General features: G+C 38.1%; 1 protein-coding gene across 2 annotated transcripts; it reads left to right on the forward strand.

Moving 5' to 3' along the window:
- Nucleotides 1–11430: 11430 nt before the first annotated feature.
- On the forward strand, nucleotides 11431–18360 carry LOC131609977 (proteasome subunit beta type-3-A-like). Of its 2 annotated transcripts, none has more exons than XM_058881821.1 (7): nucleotides 11431–11674; nucleotides 11788–11988; nucleotides 12072–12179; nucleotides 13319–13408; nucleotides 16333–16417; nucleotides 17553–17647; nucleotides 18059–18360. In XM_058881821.1, the coding sequence occupies exons 2-7, from the start codon at nucleotides 11801–11803 to the stop codon at nucleotides 18105–18107; spliced, it is 615 nt and encodes a 204-aa protein (XP_058737804.1). In that variant the 5' UTR covers nucleotides 11431–11674; nucleotides 11788–11800; the 3' UTR covers nucleotides 18108–18360. The 2 variants fall into 2 exon arrangements, with proteins under 2 accessions (XP_058737804.1, XP_058737805.1); XM_058881822.1 differs by having other exon boundaries at nucleotides 11432–11594.
- The last annotated feature ends 1024 nt before the right edge of the window (nucleotides 18361–19384 follow it).

The following is a 19384-nucleotide window of genomic DNA, read 5'->3' on the forward strand; positions in this document are numbered from 1 at the left end:
TCCCAAACATCATTCCTTGTAAACTGATTCAATTCTTCTTGCATAGCAATTATCCAGTCTGGATCTTCTAGAGCATGATCAACAGAAGTTGGCTCGATCAAAGATACAAGACCTAATTGACAGTCTGCATTGTTCTTAAGGAATGCTCTTGTTCTGATTGGATCATCCTTCTTTCCAAGAATGACATCTTCTGAATGACCAGAGATGAGTCTGGATGATCTTCTGACAGATGGTTCTTCAGAAATGCTTAGGTTCTCCAGAGAAGCTGATACTTGATCTTCAGATTCTTTGCTTCTGGGAAGCTCTGCTTCTGAGGCGTTGCTTCTTGGCTCAACAACTTCTGATATATCAATATCCCAATCTGCAAAATTATCAAACTGCTTTGGTTTTTCAGAACCAAGCTTATCATCAAACCTGATATTGATTGATTCTTCTACAATCAATGTTTCAGTATTGTATACTCTGTAGCCTTTTGAGCGTTCAGAATATCCAAGAAGGAAACATTTTTGTGCTTTGGAATCAAACTTACCAAGATGATCTTTAGTGTTCAGAATAAAGCATACACATCCAAAAGGATGGAAATATGAAATGTTGGGCTTTCTATTCTTCCACAATTCATAGGGAGTCTTATTTAGAATAGGTCTGATAGAGATTCTATTCTGAATATAGCATGCAGTGTTTATTGCTTCTGCCCAGAAATGCTTAGCCATATTGGTTTCATTGATCATGGTTCTGGCCATTTCTTGTAGAGTCCTATTCTTTCGTTCTACAACTCCATTTTGCTGTGGAGTTCTAGGACAAGAGAAATCATGGGCAATGCCATTCTCTTTGAAGAATTCTTCAAAGGATCTGTTCTCAAATTCACCACCATGATCACTTCTGACCTTTATGATTTTACACTCTTTTTCAGATTGAATCTGAATGCAGAAATCAAAGAACACTGAATGAGTCTCATCCTTGTGTTTCAAGAATTTTACCCATGTCCAGCGGCTATAATCATCTACGATGACTAATCCATATTTCTTCCCTCTGACAGATGCTGTTTTGACTGGGCCAAACATATCAATGTGCAAGAGTTCTAATGGCCTTGAGGTAGAAACAACATTCTTGGACTTGAATGCAGGTTTGGAGAACTTGCCCTTCTGACATGCTTCACAAAGAGCATCTGATTTGAATTTCAGATTAGGGAGTCCTCTGACAAGATTCAGTTTGTTAATCTGAGAAATCTTTCTCAAACTAGCATGACCTAATCTTCTGTGCCAGACCCACTGCTCTTCAGAAACAGACATAAGACAAGTCACCTTCTGACTCATAAGATCTTGCAGATCTGTCTTATAAATGTTGTTCTTCCTCTTGCCTGTAAATAGGATTGAGCCATCCTTCTGATTTACAGCCTTGCAAGACTCTTGATTAAAGATTATATCATAACCATTGTCACTCAATTGACTGATAGATAAGAGGTTATGTGTTAATCCTTCTACAAGAAGTACATTAGAAATGGAAGGAGAGTTACCAGACTTTATAGTTCCAGAGCCAATTATCTTGCCCTTCTGATCTCCTCCAAACTTGACTTCTCCTCCAGACTTAAGCACCAGGTCTTGGAACATAGACCTTCTTCCTGTCATGTGTCGTGAGCATCCAGAGTCCAGGTACCATGACATGTTGTGCTTTGTCCTTTTTGCAGTCAAGGATATCTGCAATAGGAATAATCTTATCCTTAGGTACCCACATCTTTTTGGGTCCTTTCTTGTTAGATTTTCTCAAGTTCTGATTGAACTTGGGTTTAACATTGTAAGCAATAGGAGGAACAACATGATAATTTTTAATGTGAGTTTCATGATATTTCCTAGGTTGTGTCACATGCTTTTTGGTGTGTGTTATGTGAAAACTTTGAGCATGTGAAGTGTGCCTAATATCATGGGAGTGGCCATACTTGAACTGATCATACAATGGCTTGTATGTGAGTTTCATTTTATCAACAGGTTCAAGTCTGTATGGGGTTTCACCCTCAAAACCAATGCCAACTCTTTTGTTTCCAGACACAGCATATATCATAGAAGCTAGCTGACTTCTGCCAATACTTCTAGATAAGAACTTCCTGAAACTTAAATCATATTCTTTCAGAATATGGTTTAGACTAGGAGTGGATTTTTCTGAATCAGAAGGAGATCCAACATTATTGGATAATTTTAAAAGTTTTTCTTTTAATTCAGAATTTTCCAACTCAAGCTTCTTCGTTTCAAATTCAAATAGCTTTTTCAGCTTTTTGTATTTGAGACTGATCTGAGACTTGAGTTCCAGAAGTTCAGTTAGACCGGAAACTAACTCATCTCTAGTAAGTTCAGAAAATACCTCTTCAGAATCTGATTCTGATGTAGATTCTGATCCGTCATCTTCTGTCGCCATCAGCGCACAGTTGGCCTGCTCATCTTCAGAGTCTGAATCATCTTCTGACTCATCCCAGGTTGCCATAAGACCTTTCTTCTTATGAAACTTCTTCTTGGGATTTTCCTTCTGAAGATTTGGACATTCATTCTTGAAGTGTCCAGGCTCATTGCATTCATAGCACATGACCTTCTTCTTGTCAAATCTCCTGTCATCAGAAGATTCTCCACGTTCAAATTTCTTTGAACTTCTGAAGCCTCTGAACTTCCTTTGCTTGGTCTTCCAGAGTTGATTTAGCCTTCTGGAGATCAAAGACAGTTCATCTTCTTCTTCAGATTCTGATTCTTCAGGATCTTCTTCTCTAGCCTGAAAAGCGTTAGTGCATTTCTTGATATTGGATTTCAATGCAATAGACTTACCTTTCTTTTGAGGCTCATTTGCGTCCAGCTCTATTTCATGACTTCTCAAGGCACTGATAAGCTCTTCCAGAGAAACTTCATTCAGATTCTTTGCAATCTTGAATGCAGTCACCATAGGACCCCATCTTCTGGGTAAGCTTCTGATGATCTTCTTTACATGATCAGCCTTGGTGTATCCCTTGTCAAGAACTCTCAATCCAGCAGTAAGAGTTTGAAATCTTGAAAACATCTTTTCAATGTCTTCATCATCCTCCATCTTGAAGGCTTCATACTTCTGGATTAAAGCTAGAGCTTTAGTCTCCTTGACTTGAGCATTTCCTTCATGAGTCATTTTCAAGGACTCATATATGTCATAGGCCGTTTCCCTGTTAGATATCTTCTCATACTCAGCATGAGAGATAGCATTCAGCAAAACAGTTCTGCATTTATGATGATTCCTGAATAGCTTTTTCTGGTCATCATTCATCTCTTGCCTTGTCAGCTTTACGCCACTGGCATTTACTGGATGTTTGTAACCATCCATCAGAAGATCCCATAGATCACCATCTAGACCAAGAAAGTAACTTTCCAATTTATCTTTCCAGTATTCAAAGTTTTCACCATCAAATACCGGCGGTCTAGTATAACCATTGTTACCGTTGTATTGCTCAGCAGAGCCAGATGTAGATGCAGGTGTAGGTGTAGACTTTTCACTTTCATCAACCATCTTTTACTGAAGCGTTTTTCTCTTCCTGAATCTTTTCTAAACACGGTTAAGTGCTTGCACCTTAGAACCGGCGCTCTGATGCCAATTGAAGGATAGAAAAACACTTAGAAAGGGGGGGGTTTGAATAAGTGTAGCTTTAAAAAACTTGACAGATAAAAATAAATGCACAGTTATTTTTATCCTGGTTCGTTGTTAACTAAACTACTCCAGTCCACCCCCGCAGAGATGATTTACCTCAACTGAGGATTTAATCCACTAATCGCACGGATTACAATGGTTTTCCACTTAGTCAGCAACTAAGTCTTCCAGAGTCTTCTGATCACACACTGATCACTCCAGGAACAACTGCTTAGATACCCTCTAAGACTTTTCTAGAGTCTACTGATCCACACGATCACTCTAGTTACAACCTGCTTAGATCACTTCTAAGACTTCCTAGAGTATTCTGATCCACACGATCACTCTAGTTCCTTACAACTTAATGTAATCAATTCTAAGAGTATTACAATTGCTTCTTAAAAGCGATAATCACAAACTGTGATATTTCTCTTAACGTTTAAGCTTAATCTCACTAATATATTACAACAGCAATGTAGTGAGCTTTGATGAAGAAGAAGATTCTGAGTTTTGATTTGAACAGCGTTTCAGCAAGTTTAATATGAGTTATTTTGGTGCGGAATCGTTAACCTTGCTTCTCATCAGAACTTCATATTTATAGGCGTTGGAGAAGATGACCGTTGAGTGCATTTAATGCTTTGCGTGTTCCGTACAGCATCGCATTTAATGTTATACGCTTTTGTCAACTACCTCGAGCCTTGTTCACGCTGTGTCTACTGACGTAGCCTTTAGTAGCTTTTAACGTTCCTTTTGTCAGTCAGCGTAGCTTGCCACTTGTACTTTCTTCTGATCTGATGTTTGTGAATATAACGTTTGAATATCATCAGAGTCAAACAGCTTGGTGCATAGCATCTTCTGATCTTCTGACCTTGAAGTGCTTCTGAGCGTGATACCATCAGAACTTCAGTGCTTCTGTTCTCTTGTTCTTCTGATGCTTCCATAGACCCATGTTCTGATTCTGCTTCGACCATCTTCTGATGTCTTGCCAGACCATGTTCTGATGTTGCATGCTGAACCCTTTGAGACAAAGCTTCTGAGCGCTGAATTATGCGTACTCTTTATGTATTTCCTGAAAGGGAAATTGCATTGGATTAGAGTACCATATTATCTTAAGCAAAATTCATATTATTGTTATCATCAAAACTAAGATAATTGATCAGAACAAATCTTGTTCTAACACCATCTTCAAATTTTAAGATTTTTCTGAAATCGTGAATGATGGAGTACTACCATTGGAAGAAAATGCATATGATGTTCAAAAATTTGCACACAAGGATCAAAGGAAGAAAGATGGAAAAGTTCTATTCGTGATTCACCAGTGTGTGGATTCTGATGTGTTCGAGAAGATAATTGAAGAAAAAATGACCAAAGGAGCGTGAGACAAGTTAAAGAACTTGTAATGTGGAGATGAAAAGCCGACGAGGGTGAAGTTGCAGACGTTGATGAAGCAATTCGAGATGGCTCAGATGAAGGAAATGAGTCAGTCTCGGAATACTTTTCATGTGTGGTGCTATTTAGAACCAGGTGAAGGTGTGTGGTGAATCAATGAATGATTTTCCGAAGATTGAGAAAGTGTTGAGATTTTTTACTGCAAATTTGATTACATTGTCGTGTCCATTGAAGAGTCTAAGAACCAAGATGAGATGAAGTTGAAAGAACTTTAAGCTTCATAGAGGCTCGTGACATGAGGTTGAAGCAGAGAGACTCAGAAAGGAAAAAGGTAGTTGAACATGCAATGCAAGCAAGATTTACAAATAAATCTAGAAAAGAGAAAGCAAAAACGAGAATCTTTTTTGCTAGTGATGAGAAGTCAAGCAAGAATTCAAAGAATCACTCTGATTCAACCAAGAAAGACAAGAGCAACAAGTATTCTGGGAAGAAAGTTGACGTGAAAGAGGTGCAGTGTTACAGCGGTTAAGGATTTGGCCATTATGCTCAAAACTATAGAAGAAAGAAGGAAGCATGAGCGAAATATAACAATGATGCGCAATATGCACTTGCAGAAGATAATGATTCTGATGATGTGCTACTTATGACCAACACCCAATCTAACACTGAGTAAAACAACATAGAAAAGCTGATATAAGAGATCCACCTCAAGAAGTACGCTCCATAGAGTTAAAGGACATCATACTGACGTCTACTACGACTTAAAGTAAGAAATATAAAAGCTGATACGGGAGGTCCACCTCAAGAAGTACGTGAAAGGCGACTCCTCCAACCAGGAGAAACGACGTAACCTGTGTGAGCAAGGAGATGGCAGAAGCCTGGGGCCAAGCAAATCCAAATAAGCATCTCGGGGTGAAGGCGAGCAAACGATGCGTTATACTCTCAACATCATAGCTGGAGGAATTGCCGGGGCGGCGAGACCAGCTCCGCACATAAAACATACGTTTGCCAAGTCTCTAGTGTGGACGGCCTCTTCGAGATCGCAAGTACGACGACACCAGAAGTCGTGATTGTCTTCTTGAAAGAAGACGCGTTCGACGTTCATCGTCACAACGATGACCCCATGGTTATCGCTGTCAAATGCGAATAATGGGAGATAAAAAGTCCTAATGGACCAGGGAATCTTCGTCGATATACTGTACTATGACGCTTTCGAGGAATTACTTCTTGACCCAGAGGATCCAAAGCCCTTTAGGGGATCATTGGTTGGATTCTCAGGAGAACATGTGCAGGTGAAAGGCTACCCCACCATGAGGATCACTTTCAAAGAACAAGACCATGCCAAAGAAATAAAGGTTAAGTATTTAGTCATTGACACCCTCTTCATATAATATGATCATTGGATGACCATCATTTAACTAGATGGGAGCCGCTTTGTCTACCCTATATTTATGCATGAAGTATCCACTCCCTAATGGACGAGTATGAGTCGTTCGAAAAAGGCCAACCCAAGAATAACATCGTCCGACGAAGCTGGTGAGAGCAAGGAAGCTTCCCATCCATACTCAAAACATGATGAAGCTAGAAATTAAGAAGAAATCCCTTCTTCTTCAGAGCTGTTTATGCAGTCGTTCTGTTTTATGTTATTTATTAATGTATTTGCTTTATCAACTGTTATTTACAGAATTGACATTTTTCAATAGGCGAGTATTAAAACCCTATCAATTGTAAAATCAAGTTGTTGGTTGGGAAGCACTATTTTTCCTCTACACTTCCTGGGGGCGAGGGTTTTTAATGAGGCATCTCATCCTTGTTTTATCTATGTTTATCTCGATATGCCATATCTATGTAGGAAATTCAAGTCCATGATGGACGAACAATTATATTTGCAAGATCCTCCAAAGGTGGATCCTTGTCGCCCATAGAGGCAATTATACTTTCTAGATCCCCCAATGGTGGATCCTTGTCGTCCATAACGACAATTATATTTGTTGGATCCCTCAAAAGAGGATTCTTATCGCCCATTAAGGCAATATTATTTGCTGGATTCCCTAAGGGTTGATCCTTTCCACCTATAGAGGAAATTATATTTCCTGGATCCTCATGGGTGGATCCTTGCCGCCCATAAAGGCAATTATATTTGTTGGATTCTCCATGAGAGGATCCTTGCCGCCCATGGAGGAAATTATATTTGTTGGGTCCCCAAAGGTGAATCCTTATTGCCCATAAGGACAATTATATTTGTTGGATCCTCCAAGTGTGGATCCTTGCCGTCCATAGGGGCAATTATATTTGCTGGACTCCCCCAAGGGTGGATCCTTGCCTCCCAAATAGGCAATCATATCTGCTAGATCTCCCAAGAGTGGATCCTTATCTCCCATTGAGGAAATTATATTTGTTGAATCCCCTAAGGATGGATTCTTGTCGCCCAAAGAAGCGACCATAATAGCAAGACGTCTAGGTTAAGGCAAAATAACATAATAACAAAGTCAATAAATATAAAGGCGGCCGTAAAGGAGCACCGCCATCTCAACATAATTAAAAAATCCCCGGGAAGCAGTAACCAGAATTACAACAAAAAATAAAAAGGGGGGGGGGGTGAGGAGTCATTCTTCATACACCATCTCCTCATTCATTACCACCTTAAAATGGTCCAAGGGACTTAAATCCAGATGGGGTTAAATGAGAACTACCCGCCTTCTCGTTTCCTCAAAGTGATGAAGAGAGGCCACTACGGCTTCGTGCGTAAGCTCAAAGACACGATCCTTCGTGTTTTTGAGAGCAATGTGGGCTTCCTCTAGCGATTAAGAAAGGCAACAGGGCGGGGCAGGGGTAGGTTTAAAGAGACCTAGACTTGCCCCCGCTTCCCAGACCCAAACCCGCCCCTATACCAGGTCGGGGCTAATAATCTGTCTCCCGCCCCACCCCTATATCTGGTCGGGGATAATAATCAGTCCCCCGTTCCTACCTAGGAAAGGAAAGGGTTTCCCCGCGCCCGCCCCACCCACATAAATTGTATTTTTTAAAATGTACATTTTTTTCAACTACAATAAAAATCAATAATTAAACTAAATAATTAATTATTTTAAGAATAATCATAATGTTTGATAATTTTTGTTTAATTTTTAATTTAAAAAATTAAATAATAATTTTAATTAACATAATATTGTAAGATTAAGAAGTGTAAATAAGTAATAAAATTATTAAAAAGATAGGAAATAAATCAAATTTCATAGGCGGGGAGGAGGGGGGTGCGGGGCGGGTACTAGCGTTCTCCACCCCACCTCCATAAATATAAACCGGGTTTTCTATGCCCTCGCCTCTAATTAAATTGGGGTTTCCCCATTAATTTTGGGGTGAGGGCGATTGGGATCAGACAGGGGGGATTTATTTTCCATGCTTACTAGCGACCTCGTCAAACCCTCCACTTCTTCCTGCTGACCACACTAGGCGGCCACTCCTTTGGCGAGAATCTTCGTATCATCCTTTCTTACCTTAATCTGCCTCATTGCTACTCCATCTTTTCGGGTACGCTTGTTCAGATTTATCACCCTGGATTGCATTATATCCTGGATATCTGGACGCTTCTCCCTCAACGCTTTTCCCACAAAAAATACCTCACTAACTGGACCTTCAACAAAGTCGACAGTTAGGTAGAAAACATGGCAGTAAGTGTCTGACGATTACCCGTGAAGTTAATTGGGAATGAGAAGAAATGATCGGCGGAATCCACAACGTCAAAAGAGAAGTTTTTTTCGTAAAGAGGGTTCAGGAGAAGAATAAGTGCCCACCAACTTCTCCACACTGAGAACTGCTCCGGGTTCTCTTCCGGATCGGAAAGATCCTCTCCCATCCTCGAGGTTTAAGGGGGACGAATTTCAGTCGTCCAAGAGGTTTCACCTTGCGACATCCTTGGAGTGTCAGATGTACTACGAGAGATATAATGCATTGCCCACTGCCCAACCGCCTACATCTTCTCTAGACACTCCCTTTTTTCGTCAAGAGACACCACAACCCTCTCGCTTGCTTGTGCTAAACTGTCAAAATACGTTATACAAATGAAACACCAATAAAAAGGTATTTGTGTTACCTAAGTACTCATCCACTTTGTTGTTGTCTTCTCGGTCCCGAACGATAAAGATATTGCACTCCAAGGGGCGGCGACACTCCAAAACCTGAATTACATCACGATCTAAATGCGGGAGGATGCTTGAATCCACCCTAACAGAGAACTTAAGATCTGGGGTCCAAGAGAAAAGGAACAAGTGCTCCCCTTCTGGTTTCACCATCACAATAGACACATTGCCTACCCCTCTTATACGAACAAACTTGCCCTTCTAATCATCGTAAGGACTAACAAAGGGCTTTAGAAAACACACTCCTGAAAAAAGGGCGCAAAGTTAGCCAGCCGCTACTGGGAAACAACTCCGTCCCAAAAAAGTATAAAAACACTCAAACAGCAAGGGACACCCCTAGATGACGACAAACTATCTGAAAGGCTCTAAGAATGCCCCAATTATTTGGTGTAACCTGAGAAGAGGCCACATTAACAGCGATCAAAAACTCCATTTTAAAATAGGTAAATGGATGTAGAGGTAGATAGCGTCTGTATCCCTATAGGTGTCCCCATCTGCTTTCTCATCCCTCGAACAATGCTCCATGAGCACATCCTCTCTTGCCCCATGCTCGAAAAACTAATGCCACGGCGAAATTTGTTGATCATGTATATGGTAGAGTACAATGAGACTATGTCTCGCACATGGATGAACATAGCTTTTCTCGCCATAGTAAATGAAAGTAAGAGTTTGAAGAAGTAAAAACCTAAACGCAAGAAGTTTTTGAAAAAGACGAGGGAAGAAGTGAAACACTGCTTCTGAAAATATTTAGGAAAGCCAGGGGAACGAACTCACACGTTCACCCAATAGACTCGCTTGAAAAGCGGGAAAATCTCCACGCCTTAGTGGCACGTGTAAACTCGAGAAAATGATTTGTCTTCCCGAGATTTACCATCATAAGGCACATTAAATGCTTCCCATGTTTCTCCTCCTCTAACATTCAATCTGGCCAAATTGATTGACGTTTGGGTGTCTAAAAAATATCTCCCCGTAACAAATACGTTTCCTCAAATATCATAAACGTCCATGCCACATAGGCATCTGCGAGCCTGAACACTTTCGGTTGAGGGATTCGTCTACTATTCCACCCGCCTTTCACTAAGGGACTTGCCTATGAGGGAAACACCACCTAATGAAACCATTCTCAATCATGGGGATCAACGACTTAGCGAGGGGAACGCATAAAAAAGAAAGATGATTTAAACACTTTGTCCTTTAAAGGAAAAGTCCTCGTACATGAGGGACTGTGTAGTGTTATATTTGGTAAAGACCCAAACCAAGACACCCTCGCCCAGTAGTTAGGGCGCTTAAGAGATGATTCAAAAGAGAGTCGTCCAAGAGCTTCATCCAATATGGATTAAGCTGGAAAGGGTCCCCGATAACCCCACGAGATAGGCGGTCAATAGCCTCCCTTAATAAGACGAGAACAATTAAAACCATGTCCAATGAGTAAAAGCCCTAGGCCTCAGTGAACTCCTATAAATACAATATCCCTCGAGGGGACTCTCAAGTCATACACACTTAATATTTTCCAATACTACTTAGATATCACGCTCCTAGTAACCTTAACACCGTCAATCTAGTCACCCACTGGCCACCAGTAGGGTCTTACACCTCACGTGAGCTGGTCCCTTAAACATAAAAAACCATCGTATAAGGTTACTTGCCACCATGAGCTATCCCTCATCCTCAAACGTGTAATATACCTAATAGAGTCTCTAAGTCTCCTTATCTTTGTAGGGGAACACACCTGTATTTTTTGAACAGTACAATACTAAATAGTATTTTTCATGAAAAACTACTCCCTTCGTTCTAAAATGAGTCATTCATAAAATAAAATTGTCTTAAAATAAATGATCATTTTTAAATTTCAATGCAATATTAATTATTTTTTTTTCCAATTCTACTCTCTTATTAATATTATTTTAATCATTCGATGTACCTTACTAAAAGTATTATGAGAAAAAAAATGCATTGACAGTGTAAAATATTTTTACACTGTCAACCCATCAGGGACATGTATGATATATCCAATCAAGTCACACTTTTAATTTAAAAACATTAATATGACGTGACAGAATATTATAATTCTATTGGATGATGACTGATAGTGCACTCTTTAATCTCAAATATTATTATCTCTATTTTATTTTATTCAATTTTTTTAGTGTATGAAATAATTAAATAAATAAAACCGATGAAGTATAACATAATAAATGAGAAATAAAAAATAAACGAGATAAAATAAGATAATTGGAACATGCCAGAACAAAAAATCACTTCTTACCTGGGTGTGGATTCTCTGACTTTGTGTAGGGAAATGCACCCTAACAACACAATCTCTCTCTAACAACACAATCTCTCTCATCCTGTTTCCCTCCTTTTTAAATCTATTTAAATTGATTAAAGTTAGGGAAAGTTAGAAGCTAGGAAGTTAGAGGATCTGCTCCCCTTCTTACCTCCGTAATTCTTCTACCCTATCAAACAGATCCTACATTGTTTAATCAACCCTGTTTTATTATATTTGGTGTCTTATTCCCAAAGTAAAGAATTACTGACTTTTTTCATTTCTTTCTTTCTGAAATACAAATCATATTAAGCTAGGGTTTTGAATTTGCATTTCTAAGGGTTACAGTATCGTCTACGTTTCTTTTAGATCAAACGAAAAGATGTCGATCTTCGACTACAATGGAAGTGCCCTAGTAGCTATGGTAGGTAAGAACTGCTTCGCCATTGCCAGCGATCGAAGACTCGGTGTTCAGCTTCAGACCATAGCCACCGATTTCCAAAGGATTTCCAAAATTCACGATAAGCTCTTCATCGGTCTTTCTGGCCTCGCCACCGATTCTCAGACACTGTAACATTCTTCTCACTTTTTAAATTTTATTGTTACTTTTTATTTTGCAATTTTCTGATTTTTGTTGTTTTTCGTGATTCAAGGTATCAGCGTCTCGTTTTTCGTCACAAACTGTATCAGCTTCGTGAAGAGCGTGATATGAAGCCGGAGACATTTGCTAGCTTAGTGTCGGCTATTCTTTACGAGAAACGGTATTGCTATTTAGATCTTGTTTTTGTTTTTGAAAAGAGAAGATTATTTTGTGTAGCAAATTAAGTGATTTGTTTGCTATCGTGGAATTAGGGAAGATCTATTTGATGATTGTAATATTCTAGCTGCACTAAGATTAGCTCAAGTTTATGAGTATCTTTTTAAATAACGTTCGCGTTATGGTCGCGTAAAGCCTGTTGCGATTTCGGGGTTGGTACAAGTCTTGTAACAGTGATTCTGGTTGCCACCGTCAGAATTAATCACAATTTGTTCTTTTATCTTTAAAATGGTGAATAACGGTATTGGTATCGGCACCTTCGATATCGTTTTGTTGCGAGTAACGGACCGTTTTCTAAAACCTTGTGGCTTTATTTTTATTTTGACCTTATTTATGTGTGACACTAAAAGCACTTGGTGTGACACCGAAGAAATTTTTCATGTACATAAGTGGTGGGAGTAGAGGGAATGGATAGTTAGTTGGGTCTCCAAGTGCATGGTTGCAACTTGCAACTGAAATTTCAACCTCGGTATAAAGGTTTTGTACACCTATGCAACTATGTCAGTCTTAATTAGAGCTGTATGCTCAACTTTCTGCATTATTAAGGACTTCCATGCAACAGTGATGACAACCATAGTTTAAAATCTAGGCAAAGTGTATTAGGGTAGTGTCTGGTAGACTGGTTAAAACAGAACATTTGAATGGTTCATATTAAGAGCAAAATAGAACTGGGCATAAGCCAGAAAAGTGGTTCATTTGGTTCTATTCAGAAGGTGGAATGGAGGATTATAGAACATGCTGTCTAGAATGTGACTTATTTTGTTCTTCTCTGTGCCAAATGCTATCTATTCCCAACGACAGTGTGTGGTGTATTAGGTTTGGGGTTTGACCACTAAGTGGATACTTCTTTTGATTGATCAGGGTCAATTTTCTATCAGATTTGCTGATGGGCATAGACGATAGCTTGTAGTTTGAACCTTCTGAAATTCTAATACTTTCTTCCTTTTGGCTGTTTGCATACCTGATCACAAAACAACACAACATATCACATTAAAGTATAAGATTGTGTACTCTTTTTCGTTATCTATACAAATTATTGTGTTGAAACTTTATAAACTAAGTATGCTCTCTTTTTTCTTTTAGGTTTGGTCCATACTTTTGCCAGCCTGTAATTGCTGGACTAGGGGATGATGACAAACCCTTCATTTGCACAATGGATGCAATTGGAGCAAAGTAAGTTGAATTGTTATTTTGTCCATATATTATCTTGGAGAGGGAGGTCTGCATGCCTTAAAAGTTTAATGTTTGCTTTGTGTAGTATAAATAAATAATGCTATTTTAGTAATAATATGCATGCCCCGTGTTGTTAAATGGCAGCTATAGTCAGTGGCGGATCTAGTAGGAGGCGGGCAGGAGCCACTGCACCCCTCACTTTTTTTATAAATATTTTTTCATTGACCAAAAGTACGTTTGCCTGGGAGAAAACATCAAAGTGTTTTTCATTCGCTCTCACTCTCAGTATGCCGCTTCTTCTTCTACACCAACACCACTCCATTATAAGTAACATTAACACGACAAATCAAAAGCTTTTCTCCCTCTTTTCTTCAAACCAAGCCACAAACATAAATCAAAGCTTTTATTCTTTGTCTTTCATCTCTGAACATAAAATGAAGGCATATTGCATCAACGGCAGCGGTAGCGAAGACGATGTTCACGGCTTCACCCGCTACACGTAAAACCTCAGTCTTCTTCGATTCCAGATACAGCTTCGTCCACCGACAATCACAGTTCACAACACCTCCATCCATCCACATTCCACTGTCAACTCAGCTCCTTTGGTGATCCATTCATCATTTCTGTTCAGTCTCTAAAATTTTCTATTAATGTCTTGTGTGCTATCAATTTTGATAATATGTTGGAAGGCTTTGATTTTATGTTTCTATGTTAGAAAGCCACTGTGTAGTTTAAGTAAAGCCACTGTCTTGTGGGTTAGGGTTTAAGTAAAATAAAGTTTGTATGCTGGAAAGCTTTTCTATGATATTATCATTAATGTAAATTTGTTTAGTTTTGTATATAGCTGAAATTGAATGCTAATATTTTAGGTGGGTTTTACTTTCGTAAAATTTTAACTTTTCTTTTAATTGATGGACTTACTTTTGTGTATATTTTAGGTGATATATAATGTGTTTTGTTTAAAGGAAATTTTCAAATAAAGATGAAGGTAATCGAGATAAAATTATGCAATAAGATAGAGGATGAATTTTTTGGATGATAATATGATGCTTTACATTGAAAAAAAAATAGGTTCGATCTCAATCAATTATTGATAAATTCATATCTTTAAAAAAAACAAGCGATGGTAATTTAATTAGAGGTTGGATATTTTCTTGTATATACTCTATTTTTATTTTGTGTTTGAATTATTTTGAATTTATGAAAATAATGTATTTGAAATTTTTAATGTCTTTAATTAATACTTATCGCTCCCCCTAATAATTTAGGCAAGATCCGCCACTGGCTATAGTAGGGATATTGCATGGGGGAATTTGAGCGAACCACTATTGTCTCGTGATATACTATTTTGTACAAAAATTCTGTTGCTGTAGCGGCGCTATATACATTTGCGTACCGGAATTTGAACAAATGCTATTTTCCGCGATCCATAATTGACTACATAATGCTATAGTAGCGGTGCTATATAAATGCATAATGCTATTTTAGTAATAATATGCATGCCCAGTGTTGTTAAAAAGCAGCTACAGTAGCGCTATCGCATGGAGAAATTTTAGCAAACAGCTATTGTCCCGCGATAAACTATTTAGTACAAAAATACCATGAAATAACAGCTGTAGCAGTGCTATATACTATTGCGTACCGGAATTTGAACAAACACTATTTTCTGCGATCCACATTTGATTACATTGTGAATGCTCCTTAAATGCATTTTTTGGAAGGTCTGGAGCAATTGTTGTCTGCATATCTGAACAATTTTGCGGAATTTTATTAATTCCAGGACTTCGGGCTATTCCACTTGGTCGAAAATTAGACATGGGATATTTCAGAAATGTTTTGTTCCTGAGTTTAAGAAGTGTAGAAGTTGGTGATTTCTATTGTGTAATAGCTAATAAGTAAAAAATTGAGTGCATAATTAATATAAAGTTAGAGCATGTTGGTGTGACTGAAATGGCATTGATACTTTTATGATAAATTTAAGTACTGGACCATATTTATGAATTGTGATTTGTGAAACTGGAAACTAATAAGTTGAATACTTGTGTGTGTTGGTGTATTCTGTTGGAGTAGAAACTGATAAAGGTGTCTTTGGCATAACTCTTGATTTCAGATAAGATAATGTAGTTGTCTTGTATTTTGTGTATATCACTATTCCTTGATACTTGGGTTTCACTAACAGATATGATGAGGGGTAGCACTCTTGTGTTTCAGCCCAACTATCACTGTACTTCAAATAGTTGCGGGGATCTGTGTACTTATAGCCTGTGTGGCAAATGTATTTACTTGGTCAAGCTATTTTTAACTTAATCCCCTAAATTATTGAGGAAGAGATGTACATCACAAAAAGGGGGTAGTTGCTTTGCCCCGGCTGTGATATCCTTTAAACACCTTATTGAAACTTTACTACTGATGGTTGCTTTTAGTGCCCTTTCCCAATATGCAAAATTCCAAGAAGGAAGGGCAATTACTTTACTTCATTGATTTTCTTCATTGCTTGGTTTTGTTCTTCTTTTGCTTAGGAGATGTGTGATTCCTTATCCTCATCTATTCAGAAATTCTTCTATTTGAGTTAATGATTTTATTCTTTTATTAAAAACAACAGATAATGGTAGTATGCATAGAAACGACATGTTGTTTGAGCTGTGTAGTCTATAGTAACAATTTGTAAGTCATTCTCGATTCTGCGCACTTTGATGTCCAAGCTGTTATTTAGATAGCTGCCACACTGAAATATACTCCCAGGACAAGCTTTGAAAAACAATGCTTTTATGCTACTGTTGTGTATTTTCAGATGTTATTTTTTTAGCTTTTGAAAAAGCACTGAAACATTTTTTTTAAGAAATTACTGCTACAATTTGTAAATTTATTAATATGCTTTTTGTACATTTATAAGTTTCTAACATTCTTATATTTTGTGTATGCAGGGAGCTTGCAAAAGATTTTGTTGTTGCTGGGACTGCATCTGAGTCTCTGTATGGTGCTTGTGAATCGATGTTTAAGCCTGACATGGTTTGTCTCAAAGTTTAACCTGTTTGTCTGTTTATTTACTTGTTTTGGTAGTGTTTAATAACAAATAAGCATATCTTAACAAACATGCCTATAGACTATCATATTTTAATATGGGAGTAAACACACTGTTTAGCGCGCGCGCACACACACACACACACACACACACTTTTCTCACTCTTTTAATGGTTACAATTCACATGGGTCCAATACATGTTTGGTGGGATCCATGTGAATTTTAACCATAAATGAGTGTTGAAAAATGTGTTGAAAGAAAACAGTGTCAGAGAATAATTAAGCAAGGGGACAACAAAATCTCTCTACACCCTCAATATCTGTTGGGGAAGGCATCATCATGCCTTCATCATGAGGTGGTTTTCAAGAAATGGGGATTTAGGATTGTATCTTCAGTTTCTGGTTTTGATGGAACTGATAAGGTTATATAACAGGCAACTGATTGTAGGAGAGATGCTAGGGCCCGACATAGGTGGAAGGTGTTCCGCCCCTAGTCGCCTAATTGCTGCATTTGAGTTAGGCCCAATCATAATTCTTAAGACATCATATTGATTATTTTTGAGGGTAAGACACTTGTTATCGACCTTCGGAGAGTATTGGTTTGGTTCCAAGCCCAAGCATTTCAATCATGAAGATTTAATACAGGTTTGGAGGATATTTCCTAAACCTGAAGAGCACACTTTTATCCAGGGTATATGTCACTGGGAAACTACAAAGCTTAACCAGTAAGGATCAGCAAGGTAGATGCTGAGTTCTGCCCTATTTCATTCAAGCAGTTTAAGATAGAGTTTGAGCTACAATATAGTGCCTCAGACAAGTTCTATAGGAAGATCAATTGGTTGAAACGGGCAGAAAAGATTGGAGTTAAATTAAATAGTTATCAAGTAAAAATACAACTATAGTGTGCAATGTCTGACTTCTGAGTGTAAATTAGATGTTCTTTGTGTGAAAGCCATTTAGCCATTCCACAATTTTGCATTTTATCTTCACCAACAAAGATCTGCACATAATCGTACCAGTGACTTTGCTTAGCTTTGTAGATTTTGTTAACATTGTTTCTCCTCTCTATGTTCGGCAAAGAAAGTCACCTTATGTTTTTTATGCTGTTTCTTAATTAATACAGGAAGCCGAGGAATTGTTTGAAACCATCTCCCAGGCACTGCTATCATCTGTAGACCGTGACTGTCTTAGTGGCTGGGGTGGACATGTCTATGTTGTGTAAGTTTATAAGTTTTCTTCTTCTTTAGTAGTTTATTCTTGCGATTTCTACATATTGTGTCTTAAGTTTTTTTCTTCCTTTTAATGCACTAGTCATAAGTTCACTTTTTATACATTATTAGTCCATCTTTTACAAGCCACTGGGTAGGATGCCAGTGAGTTTTGTCTTGGTGTATGTTTGGTTTCACGTTTGAAACAGCCATAATTGATTTTGGACGTGTATAATTGATTTGATTTTGATATGTTTGGGTACTCTCAAGTGAAATTGGTTATGCTTCAGTGTTGGTGCTTGTGACTTTTAAAAGCTACCCTTTCATCTTCATTTTTGAAGCTTAATTAGGTTTGATTTTATTCTATTCATTTGTAATACAATATCTGTGGCTTATTGGTCTTTGAATTTGTCTGCCGCAGCACACCAACCGAAGTAAAGGAAAGGATTTTGAAGGGAAGAATGGATTAACTTTTAAGCCATACTCAACTACTTCAGTTCATCAACTCAACTGCTTCAGTTCACTTTGTTTTCTGTTTTGCGTGGCCCAGCTAGCGAGTGGTTAACCACTTTATTGCCACTTGGTCTTTCCTTTACTTTAGCGCCAAATGCAGTCTGTTTTTCATTATTATTGTTAGACTTAGAAGTCTTAACAGCACTATTACCAGGAAAATCATCGATTTTCTGATATGAGTTTTTCTCTTTCATTGAACCTTTACTACTATCTCTGACCTTATTATCCTTCTGTATCTTTGTTTTGATCATTTTATTTCTACTAGCCGTGCCAAAGCCAGCACTCTCTTTATCACTTACCATTGTATAGCACCACCAAAGCTATCTTTTCTGCCAACAGACTCAGGCTTCCCAGGACTTTCATCACCTTTTGACATGCTCCTCCCTTCAGATACAACCTTCACCCTCTTAGGGGTCTCATACCTTTTGCCAATCTTACATTTGCCTGCATCACGTTCAACATTTTTGGAAATCGTGTAAGCATTAAACTTGCTGTCATTCTTAGGGTCAGCTGAACTATCCTTTAGAGAATTTTCCAGTTTTTCTTCTAAAATACTTTTCCTAAAACCATTTCTTGCACTTTGCTTTTCAATCTTTTTAAAACCCTGACCAGATATAGACTCCAATGACTCTTCCTTCAATGGTTCAACAGACACCACTCTGCCTCGCATACCATTCTCGCTAAACTTTTTGGAGACATTAGAGGCTTTAGCAGTGGCTGCTGCAGTTTCACCAGCATCACAAATTGAACTTGACAGAGGTGTCGATTTCATGTCAATAGAGAGAAATTCATTGCGGTCCGGTGTCCTATTTCCCAACCTTTTCTTCACATGCAATGCCATATCACTCGCAGAAAGGGTGTCATTTGTTTGCTTCGCTTCCAAATTCTTTTCCTTTTGAAATTTATATACTTGCTATCTTTTGAAAATGTGTTATGAATACCAGATACATATACTTTATTACTGCTTCTGTTTCTTTTGTTATTCAGTGTATTCATATTCTTTAGAAGATAGAAAATCCACTTCCTTCAAAATTTTATATACTACACTCCTTGAGTTTATTCTCAATCTTGCATCTTATGAAATTGTGTTGCTTATAAAAGTGTCATACATGTAAATTTACTATCTAATTATCTGCTTCTTCAGCCTGTTCTTTACGCACAAGTCTTGCTGCTGTTGAGCTACTTCTGATTTTCTGTAATTTAGTCCAATGCTTTTGGTTTGTTAATGATCCAC

This window comes from Vicia villosa, linkage group LG6, assembly GCF_029867415.1.
Source record: "Vicia villosa cultivar HV-30 ecotype Madison, WI linkage group LG6, Vvil1.0, whole genome shotgun sequence".
NCBI classification, from domain to species: domain Eukaryota; kingdom Viridiplantae; phylum Streptophyta; class Magnoliopsida; order Fabales; family Fabaceae; genus Vicia; species Vicia villosa.

Bases quoted from the DNA above. Each gene is read 5' to 3' on its own strand.
- LOC131609977 (XM_058881821.1), top strand. From the start codon at position 11,801: ATGTCGATCTTCGACTACAATGGAAGTGCCCTAGTAGCTATGGTAGGT. The intron at 13,409-16,332 runs GTAAGTTGAATT...TTGTGTATGCAG, and splicing joins ATGGATGCAATTGGAGCAAA to GGAGCTTGCAAAAGATTTTG. The intron at 17,648-18,058 runs GTAAGTTTATAA...TGTCTGCCGCAG, and splicing joins GGTGGACATGTCTATGTTGT to CACACCAACCGAAGTAAAGG.